We start from the raw sequence: 24,397 nt of genomic DNA, 5'->3' as shown, positions 1-24,397 counted from the left end.
GGAACAGCTGGACCCTGGGAACAGCTGGATTTAGCCACAGTCAGTCCCTGGGCACAGCTGGATCCCAGGAACAGTCGGTGCCTGGGAACAGCCCGATTTTGGGAAAATTTGGATTCCTGGGAACAATCAGACCTGGGGGACAGTCAGATGACCCTGGGAACAGCCAGAGCCTGGGAACAGCCAGAGCCTGGGAACAGCCGTGTCCCCTGGTACAACCGTTCCTGTGTCACCGTGGATCCCCTGGGAACAACCGGAGCCTGGGCACAGCTGGATCCTGGGAACAATCAGACCCTGGGAACAGACAGATTTTGGGAACAGTCAGATCCTGGGAACAATCGGAACCTGGGAACAGTCGGAACCTGGGAACAGCCCCCTCATTTCCCCCCCTCGCTGTCCCCCCCTCTCTCCCCATTCCGGGCTAATTTTAGCCCCCGGCCGCATTCCCGGGCACCTCCCGGTGCCAGGCGGGGTCGGACCGGGAGCTCCGGGCACCCCCCGGGCCGGGGAACCCCAAAAAACCAAACGCAACACCCCCAAAAATAAACAACACCCCCAAAAATAAACAACACCCCAAAAAAACAAGCACAACCCCCCAAAAAAACAGACAACACCCCCCCAAAAAACAAACAACACCCCAAAAAAACAAACACAACCCCAAAAAAACAAACAGCACCCCCAAATAACAAACAACACCCCAAAAAATAAAGGCAACACCCCCAAAAACCAAACAACACTCCCTAGAAAACAAACACTCCCAAAAACTAAACAACACCCCCAAACAACAAACACAATCCCCCAAAAACAAACAACAGCCCCAAAAATAAAAACAACACCCCCAAAAACCAAACAACACCCCCGAAAAACAAACAACACCCCAAAAACAAACAACAGCCCCAAAAAATATAAACAACACCCCCAAAAATCAAACAACACCCCCCAAAAAAACCAAACAGCCCCTAAAAAAACAAACAGCGCCCCCAAAAACAAAGAACACCCCAAAAAACCAAAAAACACCCCTCAAAAAACAACTAACAACCCCCAAAACCGGAGGGGGGGCATCGAGGCTCCGGCAGCCCCAGGGCTGAGCCCCCCCCTCCCCAAAACGAGCGCCCCCCCCTCAATGCGGGTCCGGATGTGGGGGGGTCCCGCTGGATTTGGGGGGGTCAGGAAGGGTCACCCCGCCCCCCCCCCCCCCCCGCGCGCGCACCTGCGTTCCCAGGGCCCCCCCGCGGGTCCGGGGCTGGGGAGGGGGCGGGTTTGGGGCGGGGGGGCCGCGCCGGGCGGGGCTCTCCGGGTTTTTCTCGGCCGCGGTCGCTGCGCCCCCCCCAAAAGTGTCCCGGGCTGGCAACGGCGACGGCAGCGCCATGGGCAGAGGGGTGAGTAGGGGCGGCCCGGGGCACCCCGAAACCACGCGGGGCACGGGGACACGCGGGGCACCCCAAAAAACACCCCCCGGACAGAACAACCCGCCCACGCACAATTAACACCCACCCGGGTACCCCAAAACCCAGCCGAGAGACCCAAATACCACCCGGGAACCCCCAAACCCGCCCGAGACACCCCAAACCCAGCCGGGAACCCCAAAAAGCATCCCCAGACAGAACAACCCACCCACGCACAATTAACACCCACCCGGGACACCCCAAACCCACCCGAGAGACCCCAAACCCCCGAGAGACCCACTTGGGACACCCAAAAACCACTCGGGGCACCCCAAACCCACGCGGGGCACCTCAAAAACACCCCCAGACAGAACAGCCCGCCCACGCACAATTAACACCCACCCGGGAACCCCCAAACCCACGCGGGGCACCCCAAACCCTCCCGAGAGACCCCAAAACCCTCCCGAGATAACCCAAACCCACTAGGGACACCCCAGAAACCACCCGGGACACCCCAAAAACCACCCGGGACAACCCAGACCAACGCAGGACAACCCAAACTCACTCGGGGCACCCCAAAACATCCCGAGAGACCCCAAAATGCTCCCGAGATAACCCAAACCCACCCGGTACACCCCAAACCTACTCGAGAGACCCAAGAACCACTCGGGAGCACCCCAAACCCACTGGGGGCACCCCAAATCCACCCAACACAACACAAAAACCACTCGGGGCACCCCAAATCCATCCGAGAGACCCCAAACCCACGCGGGGCGCCCCAAACCCACCCCAGACACCCCAAAGGCACCCGAGACACCCCAAATTCACCCGGGAGACCCCAAACCTACTCGAGACGCCCCAAATCCATCCGAGAGACCCCAAACCAACGCGGGACATCCTAAAACCACCCGGGACCCCCCCCCACACGAGAAAGCCCCCCCGGGACCCCTTTCCCAGGGTTGGCACCCACCCGTGACCACCCCCACGACCCCTGGAGCCCCCCCCACCCAAAATCACGCCCCCGCCCCTCCCCCCTCGGGACCACGCCCCCCCCACACCCCAAATTTTCCCCCCGACCCCCAAAAACCCCCCCGGTATCGCAGAACCGCAGTCCCCCCCCCCTCCCCGATCAGGGGTCACTTTTTTATGGGTGGGGGGTCCCGAATCGCCCCCCCCCCACGCTGTGAATCGTCAGCCCCGTGGGCGGGACCCCCGCCCCCCCCCCATCGTGCGTGGCTCGGTGCCCGCGGCTGCCCCGAGCTCCGCTCCCGGTGCCCGGCAACGCCCGCGGGGGGGCCCCGAGCGCCGCTGGCCCCGCGCCCGCCCCCCCCCCCAAAATCCGACCCAAACACCCACCCACATTGGGCACCCACCCAAAATTCGGGGGGACCCCCTCAAACCCGATCCAAACCCCCCCACATTGGGCACCCACCCAAAATTCGGGGGGACCCCCTCAAACCAAACCCAAACCCACCCACATTGGGCACCCACCCAAAATTGGGGGGGGACCCCGCTGGGTGGGGTTTGGGGTGCGACCCCTCCCCAAACCCACCCGAGAGACCTCGAACCCACCTGAAAAACCCCGAACACACTCAGGACACCCCAAACCCCACTCGGGCACCCCAATCCCCCCCACACACTGCGGGCACCCACCCAAAATTCGGGGGGACCCCCTCAAACCAAACCCAACCCCCCCCAATATTCGGCACCCACCCAAAATTCGGGGGGACCCCCTCAAACCAAACCCAACCCCCCCCAATATTCGGCACCCACCCAAAATTTTTGGGGGGACCCCTCTGGGTTGGGTTTTCCCCCCCTGACCCCCCCAAACCCAACCCAACCCCCCCACATTGGGCACCCACCCAAATTTCGGGGGGACCCCTCTGTGTTGGGGTTGCCCCCCCCCCCCCCCACGCGGTGTCCCCTTGGCGCTGTCCCCAATGCGGGGGGGGGAGGGGGAGGGGGGGACACACGCGCGCGACACCCGACACCCCCCCCCCCCCCCCCACCCCACAAAATCGGGGGGGGTCCCTCAGGTGGGTTTCCCCCCCCCCCAGTGTGAAACAACAATTGGGGTCCCCCCGTGTTGGGGGTGGGGCAGGGAACCCCCCCGTGTTATTTGGGGGTGGGGGTGCCCCCCCCGTGCCCCCCCCGGTAATTTGAGCCCCCCCCCCCCCCCCCCCGGTCCCGGTGTTGGTTTTGGCTCCCGGAGGTTTCCATGACATCGGCCCCGCCCCTCCCCCCCCCCCCCCCGGGACAGAGGGGACCCTTGGGGACAGGAGGGGACCGGGGGGGGACAGGAGGGGACAGGAGGGGACAGGGCCACCCCCACAAGGACAGGGAGGGGTCCTGTGACACCCTGGGGGGGCTCCTGCTCTGCCTGGCTTGGGGGGAGCCCCCCGTGGGTGTGGGGACACCCCCATGGTGACAGTGACACCCCCCTGGCTGTGACACCGCTGTAGGGACAGTGACACGCCCACAGTGACAGTGACACCCCCTGGCTGTGGTGACACCTCTATGGGGACAGTGACACCACTGTGAGGACAGTGACAGCCCCACAGTGACAGTGACACGCCCCTGGCAGTGACACCCTTGTGGGGACAGTGGCATCGCTGTAGGGACAGTGACACACCCACAGTGACAGTGACACCCCCATGGTGACAGTGACACCCCCCTGGCAGTGACACCCCCATGGTGACAGTGACACCCACCTGGCTGTGGTGACACCTCTATGGGGACAGTGACACCGCTGTAGGGACAGTGACACACCCACAGTGACAGTGACACCCCCTGGCTGTGGTGACACCTCTACGGGGACAGTGACATCCCCACAGTGACCATGACGCCCCCCTGGCAGTGACACCCTTGTGGGGACAGTGACACTCCCACAGTGACAGTGACACCCCCATGGTGACAGTGACACCCACCTGGCTGTGGTGACACCTCTATGGGGACAGTGACACCGCTGTGAGGACAGTGACACACCCACAGTGACAGTGACACCCCCCTGTCAGTGACACCGCTGTAGGGACAGTGACACCCTTGTGGGGATAGTGACATTGATGTGGGAACAGTGACATGCCCACAGTGACAGTGACACCCCCTGGCTGTGGTGACACCCCCATGGTGACAGTGGCACCCCCCTGGCTGCAGTGACACCCCCAGAGTGATGGGGACACCTCTATGGGGACAGTGACACCCCTGTGGGGAGACTGACAGTGACACACACACGGTGGCACCCCTGTGGGGACAGTGACACGCCCACAGTGACACGCCCACAGTGACAGTGACAGTGACACCCCTCTGGCTGTGGTGACACCCCCACGGTGACAGCGACACTCCCAGGGTGACAGTGACGGTGACACCCCCATGGTGACGGTGACACCCCCTGGCTGCAGTGACACTGCCATATCCAAGGGGACTCCCAATGGACGCAGTGACCACCCATGGCCATGGTGACCCCACAGAGCCACAGTGACCCTCTGGTGACAACAATGACCCTCCCATGACCCCAATGCCACTCTCGTGACCACAGTGACCCCCTGGTGACCACAGGGCTACCACAGTGACCACCCCAGGACCACAGTGCCACCCTGGTGACCACAGTGACACCCCCATGACCACAGTGCTACCCTGGTGACCACAGTGACACCCCCATGACCACAGTGACACCCCCATGACCACAGTAACTCCTCAATGACCACAGTGCCACCCTGGTGACCACAATGACCCTCTCAATGACCACAGTGACGCCTCAATGGCCTCAATGCCACCCTGGTGACCAGAATGACCCCTCAATGATCACAGTGCCACTCTAATGACCACCGTGCCACCACAGTGACCACAATGACCTCCTGGTGACCACAGTGACCCCCCGCTCAATGACCACAGTGCCACTCCTAGTGACCACAGTGACCCTCTCAATGGCCTCAATGCCACCAGGGTGACCACAATGACCCCTCAGTGACCACAATGACTCTCAATGGCCTCAATGCCACCAGGGTGACCACAATGACCCCTCAGTGACCACAATGCCACTCTAATGACCACAATGTAACCCTGATGACCACAGTGACCCCTCAATGGCCACAATGCCACCCTGGTACCAGTAGTGACCCCCTGGTGACCACAGTGACCACTCAATGACCACAATGACCTCTCAATGACCACAGTGTCACCCTGATGACCATAATGACCCCTCAATGACCACAATGCCACTCTAATGACCACAGTGACCCTCTCAATGGCCTCAATGCCACCGGGGTGACCACAATGACCCCTCAATGACCACAATGCCACTCTAGTGACCACAGTGACCTCTTGGTGACCAGAATGACCCCTCAAGGACCCCCAATGACCCCTCAATGACCACAGTGACCCCCCCATGACCACGGTGCCACTCTGGGGACCATAATGACCCCCATGACCACAGTGACCCCCTCAATGGCCACAGTGACCCTTCAGTGACCACAATGACCCCTCAATGGCCACAATGACCCCTCAGTGACCACAGTGACCCCCTCAATGGCCACAATGACCCTTCAGTGACCACAATGCCACCCTAGTGACCACAGTGACCCCTCAGTGACCTCTCAATGACCACAACCCCCCCCCCCCCCCGCCCCCCCCAGTGGTGCCCCCCCCCCGCCGCGCCCCCCCCGCCCACCCGTGCCCGGTGCCCGGTGCCCGCCGCCCCCCCCGCGCTGACGATGCCGGTGGCCACGGTGACGCCGGTGCTGGCCGTGACCTCCACGCCCACGGTAATGGCCCTGGGCTGGCGGGGCGGGGGGGGCGCGGGTGGCACCGGGGGGGGTCCCCGTGCCCCCCGGGTCCCCGTGCCCACCGCGCGCTGCCCGCAGGCCGGCCGCGAGTACTCGCCCGCGGCCACCACGTCCGAGAACGGCGGCGGGAAGAGGAAGCAGAAGGAGAAGGAGCTGGACGAGCTCAAGAAGGAGGTGAACCTGGTGAGTGGGGACACACAGGGGGACATGGGGACACACAGGGGACAGGCACAGGGACACGGGACAGTGAGGGGACAGGGGAGGGTGAGGGAACAGAGAGGGGACAGTCAGGGACACAGTGACAGGGACAGGAGACAAACGGGACAGGGGCATGGGGATGGGGACACAGGACAGAGACACGGGGACACAGGGATATGGGGACAGCAAAGGGACAGTGAAAGGGACAGGGACATGGGGACAGACAGGGGACAGGGGCATGGGGATGGGGACACAGGACAGGAACACGGGGACACAGGGACATGGGGACAGTGAGGGGACAATGACGGGACAGACAGACAAGGAACACGAGGACACGGGGGATGTGGGGACATGGGGACACAGGGACACCAGACAGCGAGGGGACAGTGACAGGGACAGGGGACAGCCAGGGTACATGAGGACAGACAAGGGACATGGGGACATGGGGACAGGGGCAGAGGACAGTGACAGGGACATGGGGACATGGGGACACAGGGACAGGGACAGGGGGATAGACAGGGGACAGGGACAGCCAGGGGACACGGGGACAGTGAGGGGACAGGGGACACGGGGAGCATAGGAGGCATGGGCGACACTGGGACCCTGGGGACATGGGGGACTTGGGGATGGTGGCCATGTCATTGCATTCATGGGTGACATGGGTGACATGGGACTCCGGGGACAGCTGGCTGTGTCATCCCATCCAGAGGGACGTGGGTGACATGGGGACATGGGGACATGACACCCTGCTGGGGCGACTGGGGTCACGGGGACAGCTGTCCTATGTCACCCAGCTGAGGTGACAGCGGCATGGGTGACGTGGGTGGTGTGGGACCCTGGGGACAGCTGGCCATGCCACCCGAGCCAGAGGGACACGGGTGACAGGGGTGGCAGGGGTGGCAGGGGGACAGCTGGCTGGGGACGCGGTGACAGGGGTGGCCTTTGTCCCTCAGGATGATCACAAACTGTCCCTGGATGAGCTGGGCAGGAAGTACCAGGTGGACCTGTCCCGGGTGAGATGTCCCCGTGTCCCTGTGTCCCTGTGTCATTGTGTCCCTGTGTCCCTTTGTCTTTCTGTCCCTGTGTCCCCATGTGCCTGCGTTCTTGTGTCATTGTGTCCCCGTGTTCCTGTGTCTCCCTGTCCCCCTGTCCCCGTGTCCCTGTGTCCCTCTACCCTCACATCCCTCAATCCCAATGTCCCTGCTGTCCCTATGTCCCCCTGCTGTCCCCATGTCCCCAGTGTTACCGTGTCCCCCCCAGTGTCCCCATGTCCCTGGTGTCACTGTGTCCCTGGTGTCATTGTGGATGTCTCTGTGTCCCCGGTGTCACTGTGTCCCCCTGATGTCCCCATATCCCCTGGTGTCACTGTGTCCCCATGTCCCCCTGCTATCCCCATGTCCCCTGGTGTCACACTGTCCCCATGTCCCTGTGTCCCCCTGGTGTCCCCGTGTCCCTGGTGTCCCCCTGCTATCCCTATGTCCCCCTGGTGTCCCCATGTCCCCAGTGTCGCGGTGTTCCAGTGTCCCCATGTCCCTGGTGTCCCCCTGTTGTCCGTGTGTTCCCCTGTTGTCCCTGTGTCCCCAGTGTCCCCATGTCCCCAGTGTCACCATGTTCCCCCGGTGTCCCTGTGTCTCAGTGTCCCCCGTGTCCCCCCGCTATCCCCATGTCCCCCTGGTGTCCCCATGTCCCCAGTGTCACCGTGTCCCCGTGATGTCCCCGTGTCCCGCAGGGCCTGACCAACGCCCGCGCTGCCGAGATCCTGGTGCAGGATGGCCCCAACGCTCTGACGCCGCCTCCCACCACCCCCGAGTGGGTGAAGTTCTGCCGGCAGCTCTTCGGGGGCTTCTCCATCCTGCTCTGGATCGGCGCCATCCTCTGCTTCCTGGCCTACGGCATCCAGGCCGCCATGGAGGACGAGCCCGCCAACGACAACGTGAGCGACACCGGGGACACGGGGACATGGGGGGCACCACGGGCATGGGGGCCACCAGGGGGTATGGGGGGTATGGGGACATGGGGGGTATGGGGGGCATGGGGATATGGGGGGCACTGCGGGTATAGGGGGGTATGGGGGACATGGGGGGCATCAGGGACATCGGAGGACATGGGGACACAGGGACACCAGAGGGTATGGGGGGTATGGAGGGCACAGAGGGCATGAGGGGGTATAGGGGGATAGGGACACAGAGGACATGGGGCTTATGGGGGCATTGGAGGCATGGGGGGTATGGGGACATGGGGGGCACCAGGAGAATGGGGGTTATGGGGGGGTATGGAGACACTGGGTGCATGAGGGGCATGGAGGGTATGGGGACATGGGGGGGGTATGAGGAGCACGGGGACAGGGGGGCATGGGGGGCATCAGTGGGCATGGAGGACATGGGGACACAAGGGGCACCGGGGGCACCAGGGGGTATGGGGAAAATGGGGGACATGGCAGGTATGGGGACACTGGGGGCACCGGAAGTACGGGGGGTATCAGGGGCATCAGGGGGCATGGGGCACACTGGCAGGGTCTAGGATCATGGGACAGCCACATCAAGGTGCCAAGGGGACAGTGGCACTGGGGGTGGCACAAACCCATGGCCCTTTGTCCCCTCCCCAGCCCTTGGGGTGCCCAGCTGTGGGTATGGGGGGGATGTCAAACCACCGAGGGTGTCCCCTCCCTGTCCCCCCACCCTGGGGGTCCCTGTGGGGGTTCCTCGGTGCCCCCCAGGTGCTGAGGTGCCCCTCCCATGGTGCCAGCTGTACCTGGGGGTGGTCCTGGCCGCCGTCGTCATCGTCACCGGCTGCTTCTCCTACTACCAAGAGGCCAAGAGCTCCAAGATCATGGACTCCTTCAAGAACATGGTGCCCCAGGTGGGCAGGGGGGCACGGCCGGGGGGGTTCCAGGGGGTTGGTGGGCACCCCCTGAGGTGCCCGCTGCCCCCCAGCAAGCGCTGGTGATCCGAGAGGGAGAGAAGATCCAGATCAACGCCGAGAACGTCGTGGTGGGAGACCTGGTGGAGGTGAAGGGCGGCGACAGGGTGCCCGCGGACATGAGGATCATCTCCTCCCATGGATGCAAGGTGGGGACACTGGGGACACCGAGGGGACACTGGGGACACTGAGGGGGCATTGGGGACACTGGGACATGGGGGACATTGGAGACAGAGTGCCCGCGGACATGAGGATCATCTCCTCCCATGGATGCAAGGTGGGCATGGGGGGGACATCCAAACCCACCCAACCCCACCCAATCCCTCCCATAGCCCCATAACCCCAAATCCCCCCATAACCCCTGTATCCCAATTCCCCCTGAATCCCCCCATAACCCACCCCAAATCTGCCCCACAACCCCAATCCCCCATAACCCAATCTCCCCATAACCCAAATCCCCCAATCCCCTCATAACCCAAATTCCTCCAACCCCTCCATAACCCCTAATGTCCCCACAACCCCAAATCTGCCCCACAACCCCAAACCCCTCCATAACCCCAATCCCCCCATAACCCCTGTACCCCAATTCCCCCTGAACCCCCCCATAACCCCAAACCCCCATAACCCAATCTCCCCCATAACCCAAATCCCCAATCCTCCCAACCCCCCATAACCCCAATCCCCCCAAATCTCCCACAATAACCCAAATCCCCCCATAACCCAATCCCCTGCCCCCCAGGTGGATAACTCCTCCCTGACGGGCGAGTCGGAGCCCCAGACGCGCTCCCCGGAGTTCACGCACGAGAACCCGCTGGAGACGCGCAACATCTGCTTCTTCTCCACCAACTGCGTCGAAGGTGGGGTGTCCCCCGTGTCCCCAGGGCCACCAGTGCCAATTAGTGCCCAACCCAGTGCCACCAGTGCACCCAGTGCCCCAGTGACCATCCCAGTGCCACCTGTGCCACCGGTGCCAATCAGTGCCCAACCCAGTGTCACCTGTGCTACCTGTGACCATCCCAGTGCCCATGCCAGTGCCACCAGTGCTCCCAGTGACCATCCCAGTGCCACCAGTGCCACCTGTGCCAATTAGTGCCCATCCCAGTGCCACCTGTGACCATCCCAGTGCCCCCATTGCTCCCAGTGCTTCCAGTTCCCCATCCCAGTGCCCATCCCAGTGCACCCCAGTGCCCATCCCAGTGCCACCAGTGCCCCAGTGCCCATCCCAGTGCCACCAGTGCCCCCAGTGACCATCCCAGTGCCCATCCCAGTGCCACCAGTGCCACCTGTGCCACCGATCCCCATCCCACTGCCACCTGTCACCATCGCAGTGCACCCAGTGCAACCAGTGACCATCCCAGTGCCCATTCCAGTGCCACCAGTGCTCCCAGTGCCCCCGGTTCCCCCCGTTCCCCATCCCATGTCCCCATTACCATCCTCCCACCTGCCATGTCCCCGGGCTCTTTGTCACTTTGTCACCTTGGTGCCACCACAGGGACAGCGCGTGGCATCGTCATCTCCACGGGTGACCGCACGGTCATGGGCCGCATCGCCTCGCTGGCCTCGGGGCTGGAGGTGGGCCGGACGCCCATCGCCATGGAGATCGAGCACTTCATCCGCCTCATCACCGGCGTCGCCGTCTTCCTCGGCCTCTCCTTCTTCATCCTCTCGCTCATCCTCGGCTACACCTGGCTCGAGGCCGTCATCTTCCTCATCGGCATCATCGTGGCCAACGTGCCTGAGGGGCTGCTGGCCACTGTCACGGTGAGCTGTGGTGAACTGGGAAGGACTGGGATGGAGATATTGGGGTGTAAAAGGGTACTGGGATGGAATGGGAGCACCACCATCATCTTCTTCATCGGCATCATCGTGGCCAATGTGCCCCAGGGGCTTCTGGCCACTGTCACGGTGAACTGGAGTGAAATGGGAGGGACTGGGAGGGATTGGGAACAAACTGGGAGGGACTGAGATGGAGATATTGGGGATTGAGATTGAACTGGGATGGACTGGGAACATCCACCATCATCTTCCTCATCGGCATCATTGTGGCCAATGTTCCCAAGGGGCTGCTGGCCACTGTCACAGTGGGAGGGGGCACTGAGATCATTTTGGGGTGCTAGGGGGGTCTTGAGACCCCATACCAGGGGTTGCACCCCAGTGACACCCTGGGGTGCCCCCCAGGTGTGCCTGACCCCCATAACCAGATGACCACAATGAGGTTTGGGTATTGAGGGTACATTGTGAGGGTTCTGGTGCCACTTTTGGGGTCGAGGTGATTCTGTTCACCCCATATGGGGATCCCACCCCAATGACACCCCGGGGTGCCCCCCAGGTGTGCCTGACCCTCACTGCCAAGCGCATGGCCAGGAAGAACTGCCTGGTGAAGAACCTGGAGGCCGTGGAGACCCTTGGCTCCACCTCCACCATCTGCTCGGACAAGACGGGGACGCTGACCCAGAACCGCATGACCGTGGCCCACATGTGGTTCGACAACCAGATCCACGAGGCCGACACCACTGAGGACCAGTCGGGTGAGTGGGGGCACCCCGGGACCCCCAGTGCCCCCAGCGCCCCAATCCCCTGGGACCCCAATGCCCTGGAACCCCAATGCCCTGGGACCTTGGTACCCAAATCCCTGGCACCCTGATCCCCTGGATCCCCAATCCCCCAAAACACCAATCTCCTGGCACCCCAATCTCCTGGAACCCCAATGACTTGGGACTTCAGTACCCAATCCCCCTGGCACCCCGATCCCCTGGCACCCTGATCCTCTGGGACCTCAATGCCCTTGGATCTCAGTACCTCCGATCCCCTGGCACCCCAATCCCCCGAAATCCTTATCCCCTGGCACTCCAATGCCTCAGGACCTCAGTACCCAAATCCTCTGGCACCCTGATCCCCTGGCACCCCAATCCTCTGGAACCCCAATGCCCTATGACCTTGGTATGCAAATCCCTGGCACCCCAATCCCCCTGACACCCTGATTCCCTGGAACTCCAATCCCCCAAAACCCCAATCCCCTTGAACCCCAATCTGCCAACACCCCAATCTCCTGGAACCTCAATGCCCCAAACCCCTGATCCCTTGGCACCCCAATGCCCTGACAATGCCCCGTGTCCCCAGGTGCCACCTTTGACAAGTGCTCTCCCACCTGGGCGGCCCTGGTGATACCGGTGTGGTCAATGGGTGATACTGGGTTGGTCAATAGGTGACACTGGTGACACCAGCCATGCCCTGAGAGTGCCCCGTGTCCCCAGGTGCCACCTTCGACAAGCGCTCTCCCACGTGGGCAGCCCCAGTGACACCGGGGTGGTCAATGGGTGACACTGGGGCAGTCAATGGATGATGCTGAGATGATCAATGGGTGACATTGGTGACACCATGGCGGTCAGATGGTGACACCAGCCATGCCCTGACAATGCCCCGTGTCCCCAGGTGCCACCTTCGACAAGCGCTCTCCCACGTGGGCGGCCCTGGCGCGCATCGCGGGGCTCTGTAACCGCGCCGTGTTCAAGCCGGGCCAGGAGAACGTCTCCATCTCCAAGGTGGGGGGGTCCCCGTGGCCCTGGGGGAGGGGACAGAGGGGACAGGGCCCCGGTGACAGCGGTGTCCCCACAGCGGGACACGGCCGGGGACGCGTCCGAGTCGGCGCTGCTCAAGTGCATCCAGCTGTCGTGCGGCTCCGTCAAGAGGATGCGGGACAGGAACCCCAAAGTGACCGAGATCCCCTTCAACTCCACCAACAAGTACCAGGTGTGGGCACGGGGGGACTGGGGGCACTGGGGGGCATTGGGGGACATGGGGGCCATGGGGGAATTGGGGGAGCTGGGGGCAATGGGGGAACTGGGATGGGGAACTGGGGAAACTGGGGACACTGGGGGAACTGGGGGCAGGAAGGGGAACTGGGGGTAATGGGGGCATTGGAGACTCTGGGGGCATGGGGGGCAATGGGGGCTTGGGGGAGTTGGGGGAACTGGGATGGAGAACTGGGGTGGGGAACTGGAGGAACTGAGGGAACTGAGGGAACTAGGGCAATGGGGGAACTGGGGGAACTGGGAGTGCTGGGATGGCGCCCTGGGGTCAATGGGGGCACTGGGGGCATGGGGGCAATGGAGGAACTGAGGGAACTGGGGGAATGGGGGAACTGGGGGCAATGGGGCAATGGAGGAACTGAGGGAACTGGGGGAATGGGGGAACTGGGATGGAGAACTGGGGAAACTGGGGCATGAGGGGAACTGGGGGCAATGGGGGCATGGGGGAACTGGTGACCCTGGGGGAACTGGGGGCACTGGAGGCAATGGGGGGCACAGAGGGAACTGGGAAAGGGGCACTGGGGGCACTGGGATGGGGACCTGGGGGCACTGGGCAAAGTGCGTGTCACCCTGGGGTGACATGGGGCAGTACATGGGTGACACTGCAGTGGCTCTGGGTGGCACTGGTGACACCAGAATGGTCAATGGGTGACCCTGGGATGGCTCTGGGTGACATTGGTGACACTGGGTGAGGTATGTGTGACCCTGGGGTGGCTCTGGTGACCCTGAGCTGCCCGTGGCTGACCCCACACTGACCATGGCGCATGACCCCCCTGTCCCCTGTCTGTCCCCGTGTCCAGCTGTCCATCCACGAGCGCGAGGAGGACCCCCAGGGGTACCTGCTGGTGATGAAGGGAGCCCCCGAGCGCATCCTGGACCGCTGCTCCCGCATCCTCCTGCAGGGCCAGGAGCAGCCCCTGGACCAGGAGATGAGAGAGGCCTTCCAGAACGCCTACCTGGAGCTGGGGGGGCTCGGGGAGAGGGTCCTGGGTAGGTCTGGGGTCCTGGGGGAGTCCTAGGGGAGTATTGGGTGGTCCTGAGGGGCTGGAGAGGGGATCCAGAGGGGATTTGGGGGAGAAGATCCTGGATAAGAACATGGAGGAACCTTCCAGAACGCCTACCTGGAGCTGGGGGGGCTCGGGGCTCGGGTCCTGGGTATGCCTGGGGGTCCTGGGAGGGGTTCTGGGGGTCCTGAGAGGGGTTGTGGGGGGATTTGGGGGAGAAGATCCTGGATAAGAACATGGAGGAACCTTCCAAAGCCCCTACCTGGAGCTGGGGGTGCTCGGGGAGAGGGTCCTGAGGGGACCTGGTGGTCCCCAGGGTTCTGTCACCTGTACCTGCCCCCAGACAGGATCCTGGGGGTCCCTGTGGGGTCCCTCATGGATTCCTGTGGGTGTTTTGGGGGTCTCAGTGTCCCCACCATGTCCGCAGGATTCTGTCACCTGTACCTGCCCCTGGACACAATCCTGGGGCTGTTTTGGGGGTCTTTGGGGTCTCACTGTCCTATCCTGGTGTCCTCAGAGTTCTCTCACCTGTATAGAAGTTCCAGGGGGTCCCTGGGGTGGTTCCTCGCAGGTTCCTGGGGGTGTCTTTGGTGTCCCTTGGGTCTCAATGTCCCCACATTGTCCCCAGGGTTCTGTCACCTGTACAAAAGTTCCTGGGGCTGTTTTTGGGGTCTCAGTGTCCCCACAATGTCCCCAGGGTTCTGTCACCTGTACCTGCCCCCGGACAAGTTCCTGAGGATGTTTTTGGTGTCTCTGAGGTCACATTGTCCCCGTGGTGTCCCCAAGGTTCTGTCACCTGTACCTGGCCCTGGACATGATCCTGGGGTTGTTTTTGGGGTCACACTGTCCCCTCAGTGTCCTCAGGGTTCTGTCACCTGTACCTGCCCCCAGACACAATCCTAGAGGTGTTTTTGGGGTCTCACTGTCCCCACAATGTCCCCAGGGTTCTGTCACCTGTACAAAAGTTCCTGGGGGTGTTTTTGGGGTCTCACTGTCCCCACAATGTCCCCAGGGTTCTGTCACCTGTACCTGCCCCCGGACAAGTTCCCCCGCGGGTTCCGTTTCGACGCCGACGAGGTGAATTTCCCCACCACCGACCTTTGCTTCGTGGGGCTCATGTCCATGATCGACCCCCCCCGCGCCGCCGTGCCCGACGCCGTGGGCAAGTGCCGGAGCGCCGGCATCAAGGTGGGACCCCAAAATCCCCCTGAGCCCCCCAGGACCCCAAAACCCCGGACAGGACCCCAAAATACACCTGAGCTTGCCCAGGACCCCAAAACTCCCATCCGTGACTCCAAAACCTCCCCTGAGCCCACTCTGACCCCAAAACCCCTGCCCAGGACCCCAAAACCCTCCTAAGCCCCCTGGGACCCCAAAACCCCCACCTGGGACCCTAAACCCCCCACCTGGGACCCCAAAACACACCCTGAGCCCGCCCAGGACCCAAAACCCCCCTGAGCTCACCTGGGGTCCCCATTTCCCCTTGGCCCCCTCCATTCTGGGCTGTCCCCAGTTGTCCCCAGGTGTCCCCCAGGTGCCCCCAGGTGTCCTCCAGATATCCCCAGGTGTGCCCAGGTATTCCCAGGGTCTTCCCAAGTATCCCCCAAGTGTCCCCAGATGTCCCCAGATGTCCCCCAGGTGTCCCCAGGTGTCCCCAGGTGTCCCCCAGGTGTGCCCAGGTGTGCCCAGGTGCTGACGGTGCCCCCCAGGTGATCATGGTGACCGGGGACCACCCGATCACGGCCAAGGCCATCGCCAAGGGCGTGGGGATCATCTCCGAGGGCAACGAGACCGTGGAGGACATCGCGGCACGGCTGAACATCCCTGTGAGCCAGGTGAACCCCAGGTGAGACATCCTGGACATCCCCATCAGGCAGGTGAGCCCCAAGTGAGCTCCAGGTGAGCCCCAGGTGAGCCCCAGGTGAGCCAGGTGAGCCCCAGGTGAGCTCCAGGTGAACCCCAGGTGAGCCAGGTGAGCCCCAGGTGAGTCCCAGGTGAGTCCCAGGTGAGCCAGGTGAGCCCCAGGTGAGCCCCAGGTGAGCCCCAGGTGAGCCAGGTAGGGGAAATTGAGGGGATCTGGGGGGTCTTTCAAGGAATTTTGGGGTCCTGGAGCAGATTTTGGGGTGCTGACCACCCTCCAAGGTGTCACACCTGAAGGACACGACCTATGAGCTGCTGTGGAGGCAGTTGAGCAGGGTGGTTTTGGGATGGGTTCCTGGGGAGTTTTCTGGGAATTTTGGGGTCCTGGGGTTTGTTTCCCAGGAATTTTGGGGTGCTGATTTTGGGGTTTTGACCCCAGGGAGGCCAAGGTGTGTTTGGTGCATGGTCACACCTGAAGGACACGAGCTCGGAGCAGCTGGGAAGGGGATTTTGGGGTGATCCCAGGGATTTTGGGGATCCTGGGGGTTTTTCTGGAATTTTGGGGTGCAGATTTTGGGGTGTCGATTTTGGGGTGCTGATTTTGGGGTGCTGACCCCAGGGAGGCCAAGGCATGCGTGGTGCACGGCTCGGACCTGAAGGACATGAGCTCGGAGCAGCTGGGAAGGGGATTTTGGGGTGATCTCACGGATTTTGGGATCCTGGGGCGTTTTTCTGGGAAATTTGGGAATTTTGGGGTGCCGATTTTGGGGTGCTGACCCCAGGGAGGCCAAGGCGTGCGTGGTGCACGGCTCGGACCTGAAGGACATGAGCTCGGAGCAGCTGGACGAGATCCTGCGCAACCACACCGAGATCGTGTTCGCCCGCACGTCGCCCCAGCAGAAGCTGATCATCGTCGAGGGCTGCCAGCGGCAGGTGACAGCGCCCTGGCCCTGTGTCACCTGTGTCACCTGGGCCACCGCTGCCACCACTGGCACCTCATCCCGATGTCCCCAGTGTCCCCAATAACGCCAATGTCCCCAAAGCCAGCAGTGTCGCCAGTATCCACAGTGCTCCCCATGTTCCCAATGTCCCCAGTGTCCCCAAAGCCACCAATGTCCCCAGTATCCCCAGTGTTCCCCATATTCCCAATGTCCCCAATGTCCCCAATGTCCTCCAATGTCCCCAGTGTCCCCAATATCCCCAGTCTTCCCCACATTCCCAATGTCCTCAAGTGTCTTCAAGTGTCCCCAATGTCCCCAAAGCCACCAACGTCCCCAATGTTCCCAATCTTCCCCATATTCCCAATGTCCCCAATATCCAAAACATCCCCAATATCCCATGTCTCCAGTGTCTCCACTGTCCCCAAAGTCACCCATGTCCCCAAAGTCCCCAATACCCCCAATGTCCCCACTGTCTCCCAAAGCCCTCAATGTCCCCAGTGTCCTCAATGTCCCCAAAGCCCTCAGTGTAACCAAGATCCCCAATATTCCCAATGTCCTCAACGTCCCCAATGTCCCCAACATCTCCGTGTCCCCAGGGCGCCATCGTGGCGGTGACGGGTGACGGCGTCAATGACTCGCCGGCGCTGAAGAAGGCGGACATCGGCATCGCCATGGGCATCGCGGGCTCGGACGTGTCCAAGCAGGCGGCCGACATGATCCTGCTGGACGACAACTTTGCCTCCATCGTCACCGGCGTCGAGGAAGGTCGGGGACAGACACCGGGGTTTGGGGACACAGGGGACATGGCGGGTACTGGGGGAATTTGGGGAATTGGGGCCATTGGGGATACTGGGGACACTGGGGATATTGGGGACATTGGGGACACTGGGGACATTGTGGGTGTTTGGGATATTGGGGACAATGGGGACATTTGTGGATGTTCAGGATATTGAGATATTGAGGACATTTGTGGGTGTTTGGGACTTTGGGGACATTTGTGAGTATTTAGGACATTGGGATATCGGGGACATTGGGGGCATTGGAAGCACTGGGGACGTTTGGGGACACTGCTGTCCCCTGGCAGGCCGCCTGATCTTCGACAACCTGAAGAAGTCGATCGCCTACACGCTGACCAGCAACATCCCCGAGATCACCCCGTTCCTGCTCTTCATCATCGCCAACATCCCGCTGCCGCTGGGCACCGTCACCATCCTCTGCATCGACCTGGGCACCGACATGGTGAGGGGCACCACCACCCAAATCCCCAGAAACCCCAATTCATCCACAAATCCACCCATAGAACATCCCGCTGCCGCTGGGCACCGTCACCATCCTCTGCATCGACCTGGGCACCGACATGGTGAGGGGGGACCCCAAATCCGCCAAAACCCACCCCAAATCCACCCAGAAACCCTAAAAACATGCCAAATCCATCATTGCCAACATCCCGCTGCCCCTGGGCACCGACATGGTGAGGGGAACCCTAAATCCTCCTGGGGACCCCAAATCCATCCCATATCCAACCAGGGATCCCAAATCCATCCCAGGGACACCAAATCCACCCCAGAGACCCCAAATCCTTCTGTCCCTGGGCCCTGCCACCATCCCATGACGTGGGACAGTGGGTGACGCTGGGTGACACTGAGTGACTTTGAATGACACAGGGCGACACTGGGTGACATTGAGTGACACCAGGTGACACCAGGTGACACCGCTGTCCCCTCAGGTCCCCGCCATCTCCTTGGCCTACGAGGCGGCCGAGAGCGACATCATGAAACGGCAACCACGGAACCCCCGCAGCGACAAACTGGTCAATGAGAGGCTGATCAGCATGGCCTACGGCCAGATCGGTCAGTGGTCACTCTGGGGTCATTCATGGTCAGTCATGGTCAGTCTGGGGTCATTCATGGTCATTCATGGTGATTCATGGTCATTTATGGTCAACGAGAAGCTCATCAGCATGGCCTATGGCCGGATCGGGCAGTGGTCACTCTGGGGTCACTCAGGGGTTACATTGGTCAGTGAGGGCTCCCAAGGTGATCCCAAATCCTGAGTTTTTTATCCCGATCCTGATCCTGGTCCCTCAGGGATGATCCAGGCTCTGGGCGGGTTCTTCATGCACTTTGTGATCCAATCCCGCGTTTTTTATCCCAATCTGTGGTTTTTATCCCAATTCCAATCCCTCAGGGATGATCCAGGCTCTGGGCGGGTTCTTCACCTACTTCGTGATCCTGGCGGAGAACGGGTTCCTGCCGGGGACGCTGCTCGGGATCCGCCTGGCCTGGGACGATCGATCCAAGAACGACCTGGAGGATTCCTACGGGCAGGAGTGGGTGAGGGAACCTACACTGACCCTACACACCGGTTACACACCAGTTACACACTCCTTACACACCAGTTGCACACGATTTGCATCCCAGTTTACACCTCAGTTATACACCGGTTACACACCTACTTCCACCCCATTTCCACACCATTTCTGCCCAATTTCCACCCCGTTCCCACCCCCTTTCCATGTTTATTTCTACCCCATTTCTGCCCTGTTTCTCCCATTTACTCCTGTTTCCCATTGTCACTACGTTCCTCCTCGTTTCCCCTCACCATTTCCTCCTGGTTTCCCCATTTTCACTCCGTTTCCTCCTCGTTTCCCCATTGTTCACTGTTCTCCCAGTTTCCCTGTTTCACTCCGTTTCTCCCGGTTTCCCCGTTTTTCACTCTGGTTTTCCCAGTTGTTCACTCTGTTTCCTCCTCGATTTCCCCCATTGTTTACTCATGGTTTCCTCCTGGTTTCCCCGTTTTTCACTCTGGTTTCCCCCATTGTTCACTCATGGTTTCCTCCCTGGTTTCCCCATTTTTTACTCATGGTTTCCTCCTGGTTTCCCCATTTTTCACTCTGGTTTCCCCTGTTGTTCACTCTGCTTCCTCCTCAATTTCCCCCATTGTTCACTCCAATTTACTCCCCAGTTTCCCCGTTTTTCACTCTGGTTTCCCCCATTGTTCACTCATGGTTTCCTCCTGGTTTCCCCCATTGTTTACTCATGGTTTCCTCCTGGTTCCCCCCATTGTTCACTCATGGTTTCCTCCCTGGTTTCCCCATTTTTTACTCCCTGTTTCCTCCTCAGTTTCCCCGTTTTTCACTCTGGTTTCCCCCCATTGTTCACTCATGGTTTCCTCCCTGGTTTCCCCATTTTTCACTCATGGTTTCCTCCCTGTTTTCCCCATTTTTTACTCCCTGTTTCCTCCTCAGTTTCCCCCATCGCTCACTCCGATTTCTCCCCGGTTTCCCGGTTTTTCACCCTTCCCCGTTTCCCGCAGACGTACGAGCAGCGCAAGGTGGTGGAGTTCACGTGCCACACGGCGTTCTCGCTCATGTCGGGTGCAGTGGCGGATCTCTCATCTGCAAGACGCGCGCAATCGTTCCGCAGGGATGAAGTGTGACAAAACACCCCCAAAAATGCCCAAAAACACCCCAAAATCCCACCCCAAACCACCCCCAAATCCCATCCAAAACCACCCAAAAAAATCCCACCCAAAACGAGAAATATTCCCCCAAAATCCACCTCAACTCCGTCTTCCAGCAGGGCATGAAGTGTGACAAAACACCCCAAAAATGCCCCAAAACACCCCAAAATCCACCCAAACACCCCAAATCCATCAAGCCCCAAAAAATCCCACCCAAAACGAGAATATTCCCAAAATTCCACCAACTCCATCTTCCAGCAGGGCATGAAGTGCGACAAAACACCCCAAAAACACCCCAAAATCCCATTCAAAATCAGCCCAAAAATACCCCAAAATCATCTGAAAATCCTGCCCAAAACAACCCCAAAATCCAACCAAAAATCCACTTGAAATCATCCCAAAACTACCCCAAAATCCTACCTCAAACTCACCCCAAAATCCCACCCCAAACCACCCCAAAATCCCACTTCAAACCAGCCAAAATTCCCCCAGAATCCACCTCGACTCCATCTTCCAGTAGGCATGAACTGGGGACCAAAACACCCCAAAATTATCCCAAAAATGCCCCAAAAATACCCCAAAACCCTACCTAGAACACACCTGAAATCATCCCAAAACCACCCCAAAAATACTCCAAATCCACCCCAAAATCCCATCCAAAACCAGCCCAAAATCCCACCCAAAACACACCTGAAATAATCCCAAAACCACTCCCAAAATACCCCAAAATTACCCTAAAATCCTACCCAAAACCACCCCAAACCCATCCCAAAACCCCAAAACCTTTCCCAGCCCCCCCAAAACCTCCAAACTACCCCAAAATGCTCCCAAAAATCCCAAATTCCCACAAATCCACTCCAAACCCCCATCTCCCTTTCAACCCTTCCAAAAAATCCCAAAACCTCTCCAACCCTAAAAAAATCCCCCAAAACACCCCAAAAAACCCCAAATTGCCCAAAAACCCCAAATCCCCCAATTTTTTTAGGAACAAGATCCTGATTTTCGGGCTGCTGGAGGAGACGGCGCTGGCGGCGTTCCTGTCCTACTGCCCGGGCATGGGGGTGGCTCTGCGCATGTACCCCCTCAAGTGAGGGACACCCCAAAAATCCCCAATTCCTCAATCCTCCCAAAAAATCCTTAACTGCCAAAAAACCAAATCCAAAAAGTCTCAATTCCCCACAAAACCCAAAAACTCATTTCCCAAATCATCCCTCTTCCAAATGACCAACCCAACTGCTCCAAAAATCCAATTCCCTCAAATCCCAAAATCTTAAACTGCCCCAAAAAACCAAATCCCAAAAAAGTCCTCAATTCCCCCACAAAACCCCAAAAACTCATTCCAAAATCTCATCCCTCTTCCAAATGGTCCAAAAAACCCCAAACTGCTCCAACGCCCCCAAAAAAATCTAAAATCCCCAATTCCCCTCCAAATCCTCCCCAAAAAATCCTTAAACTGCCCCAAATCGGCCCCAAAAAACCAAATCCCAAAAAATCCCATTCCCCACAAAACCCAAAATCATTCCAAACATCCCGCTTCCAAATGGTCAAAAAACCCAAAATTGCTCCAACCCCCAAAATCTAAATCCCAATTCCCTCCAATCCCCCAAATCTTAAACTGCCCCAAATCGACCCAAGAACCAATCCAAAAATCCAAATCCCCTCCAAATCCCCTCCAAAAAATTCCCCAAAATTGCTCCAAAGCTCTAAAAACCCAAATCCTACAAAAATCCCCAATTCCCCTATAAAACCCCGACAAATTCATTCCAAAACCCCTTTCCAAATGACCCAAAAAACCCCAAAACTGCTCCAAACCCCCCAAAAATCCAGAATCCCCCCAAAATCCCCAATTCCCCTACAAAACCCATCTAAAGAATCAAAAAGCTTCTCCAAATCCCCCCAAAAAATCCCAAAAATCCCCAAAAAAATCCCAAATCCCCTCCTAAAAAATCCCCCAACCAACAAAAAAAAACAGGGGAAAAATGAAAATATTTGAGGCAGAATCTCCAAAAATGGGAATTAAAAAATTGGGGGGGGATTAAAAAAATTGGGAGAGGCAAGAACAGAGCCCCGACCCCGCCTGGGATTTGGGGTCCCCCAAATTTTGGGGTCCCAATTTTGAGGTTTTTGTGCCCAGGGTGACCTGGTGGTTCTGCGCCTTCCCCTATTCCCTGCTGATTTTTGCCTACGACGAGGTCAGGAAACTGATCCTGAGGCGCTACCCCGGAGGTGAGACCCCAAAACATGAGGGGGGACCCCAAAAAATGGGGGGGAATCCTAAAAAATTTTGGGGGAAAAATGTAGGGGGAAAAAATTGGGGAAATTAAAAAAAATGGGAATAAAATGGGAATAAAATGGGGGGAAGTGGGAATAAAATTGTGGAAAAAGCCCAAAAATGGAAACCCTAAAAAAAACGGGAACCCTAAAAAATGGGAACCTTAAAAATTGGAAACCTTAAAAAATGGAATCCCCAAAACTGGGAATTAAAAAAAAAATGGGAGCCCTAAAAATTGGAAATCCTAAAAAATGGGAACCCTAAAAAATGGGAACATCAAAAGAATGGGAACCCTAAAAAATGGAATCTCCAAAAAATGGGAACCTTAAAAATTGGAAACCCTAAAAAATTGAATCCCTAAAGGAATGGAAATCCCAAAAAATGGGAACCCTAAAAGAATGGGAACCCAAAAAAAATGGAAATCTCAAAAATCAGAATACTTATAAATGGGAACCCTAAAAGAATGGAAACACCCAAAAATGGGAATCTCTAAAAAATTGAAACACCAAAAAATGGAAATCTCAAAAAATGGGAACACTAAAAATTGGAAATCTCAAAAAATGGGAACACTAAAAATTGGAACCCTAAAAGAATGGGAACATCAAAAAAAATATATGAGAATCAAAAAAATTGAAGCCCTAAAAAATTTGGGGATTTGGGGATTTGAGATTTGGGGGTTTGGGGGTTTGGGGATTTTGAGGCTTTGGGATTTTGGGGATTTGGGATTTGGGGGTTTGGGGTTTTGTGGATTTGAGATTTGGAGATTTGGGGGTTTGGGGATTTGGGATTTGGGGGTTGGGGGATTTGGGGATTTGGGGGTTTGGGGGTTTGGGATTTGGGGATTTGAGATTTGGAGATTTGGGGGTTTGGGGTTTGGGAGTTTGGGATTTGGGGATTTGGGATTTGGGGGTTTGGGGTTTTGGGGATTTGAGATTTGGAGATTTGGGGATTTGGGGGTTTGGGGATTTGGGGCTTTGGGGTTTTGTGGATTTGGGGATTTGGGCTCCCCCTGACGCCCCCTCCCCTTTTTTTGCAGGCTGGGTGGAGAAGGAAACCTATTACTGATCCCCTCCCCCCCTTTTGGGACCCCCCGGAGCCCCTCCCCCACCCCAGCACTAACCCGGGGGGGGTCGGGACCCCCTGAAATGGGGGCGCACCCGGACCCCCCCCCCTGCAGAGCAATAAACCAGTTTAACCCCCCCGTGTACTGGGATGGACTGGGATGGACTGGGAAGGGAGGGGGCGACCCTCAAACCCCTCAAATTCCCCCAAATTCCCTCAAATTCCTCCAAATTCCCCCCAGATTTCCCCCAAATTCCCTCAAATTCCTCCAAATTCCCCCCAGATTTCCCCCAAATTTTCCACAAATTCCCCCCGAATTTTCCCCCAAACCCCCTCAAATTATCCCCAAATTTCCGCCTATTTTTCCCCCAAATCTCTCCTAGATTTACCCCAAATCCCCCCCACATTTCTTCCAAATTCCCCCCGATTTTTCCCCAAATCCCCCCAAATTTCCCCAAATTCCTCCCAAATTTCCCCAAATTTCTCCAAATTCCTTCCAATTTTCCCCAAATTCCCACAAATTCCCCTCCAAATTTTCCCCCAATTTTTCCCCCAAATTTCCCCAAATCCACCCCAAATTTCCCCCAAATTCCCCTCAGATTTTCCCTAAATTTCCCCCAAATCTCCCCCAAATTCCCCTCAGATTTTCCCTAAATTTCCCGCCAATGTCCCCTCGGTGTCCCCATGGGGGGTCCCCTCTATTTTTA

At 58.7% G+C, this 24,397-nt stretch overlaps 1 protein-coding gene across 2 annotated transcripts; it reads left to right on the top strand.

Moving 5' to 3' along the window:
* The first annotated feature begins 1,276 nt into the window (after positions 1–1,276).
* On the top strand, positions 1,277–23,833 carry LOC135457773 (sodium/potassium-transporting ATPase subunit alpha-2). Of its 2 annotated transcripts, none has more exons than XM_064732520.1 (24): positions 1,277–1,376; positions 6,242–6,346; positions 7,315–7,374; positions 8,091–8,294; positions 9,107–9,220; positions 9,295–9,429; positions 10,020–10,137; positions 10,773–11,041; positions 11,610–11,808; positions 12,713–12,822; positions 12,896–13,030; positions 13,890–14,079; positions 15,106–15,281; positions 15,803–15,939; positions 16,736–16,886; positions 17,491–17,659; positions 17,979–18,133; positions 18,621–18,744; positions 19,082–19,227; positions 20,210–20,307; positions 20,599–20,625; positions 21,342–21,443; positions 22,491–22,582; positions 23,665–23,833. In XM_064732520.1, exons 1-24 carry the CDS (start codon positions 1,365–1,367, stop codon positions 23,691–23,693), a joined length of 3,057 nt encoding a protein of 1,018 aa, XP_064588590.1. In that variant the 5' UTR covers positions 1,277–1,364; the 3' UTR covers positions 23,694–23,833. The 2 variants fall into 2 exon arrangements, with proteins under 2 accessions (XP_064588590.1, XP_064588589.1); XM_064732519.1 differs by lacking the exon at positions 1,277–1,376 and adding an exon at positions 6,050–6,142.
* Positions 23,834–24,397: the final 564 nt, after the last annotated feature.

The sequence above is a fragment of the Zonotrichia leucophrys genome, chromosome 25 (genome assembly GCF_028769735.1).
Source record: "Zonotrichia leucophrys gambelii isolate GWCS_2022_RI chromosome 25, RI_Zleu_2.0, whole genome shotgun sequence".
NCBI lineage: Eukaryota > Metazoa > Chordata > Aves > Passeriformes > Passerellidae > Zonotrichia > Zonotrichia leucophrys.
The sequence above is the reverse complement of the archived record's forward strand: the minus strand, read 5'-3'. Positions and strand labels throughout refer to the sequence as shown.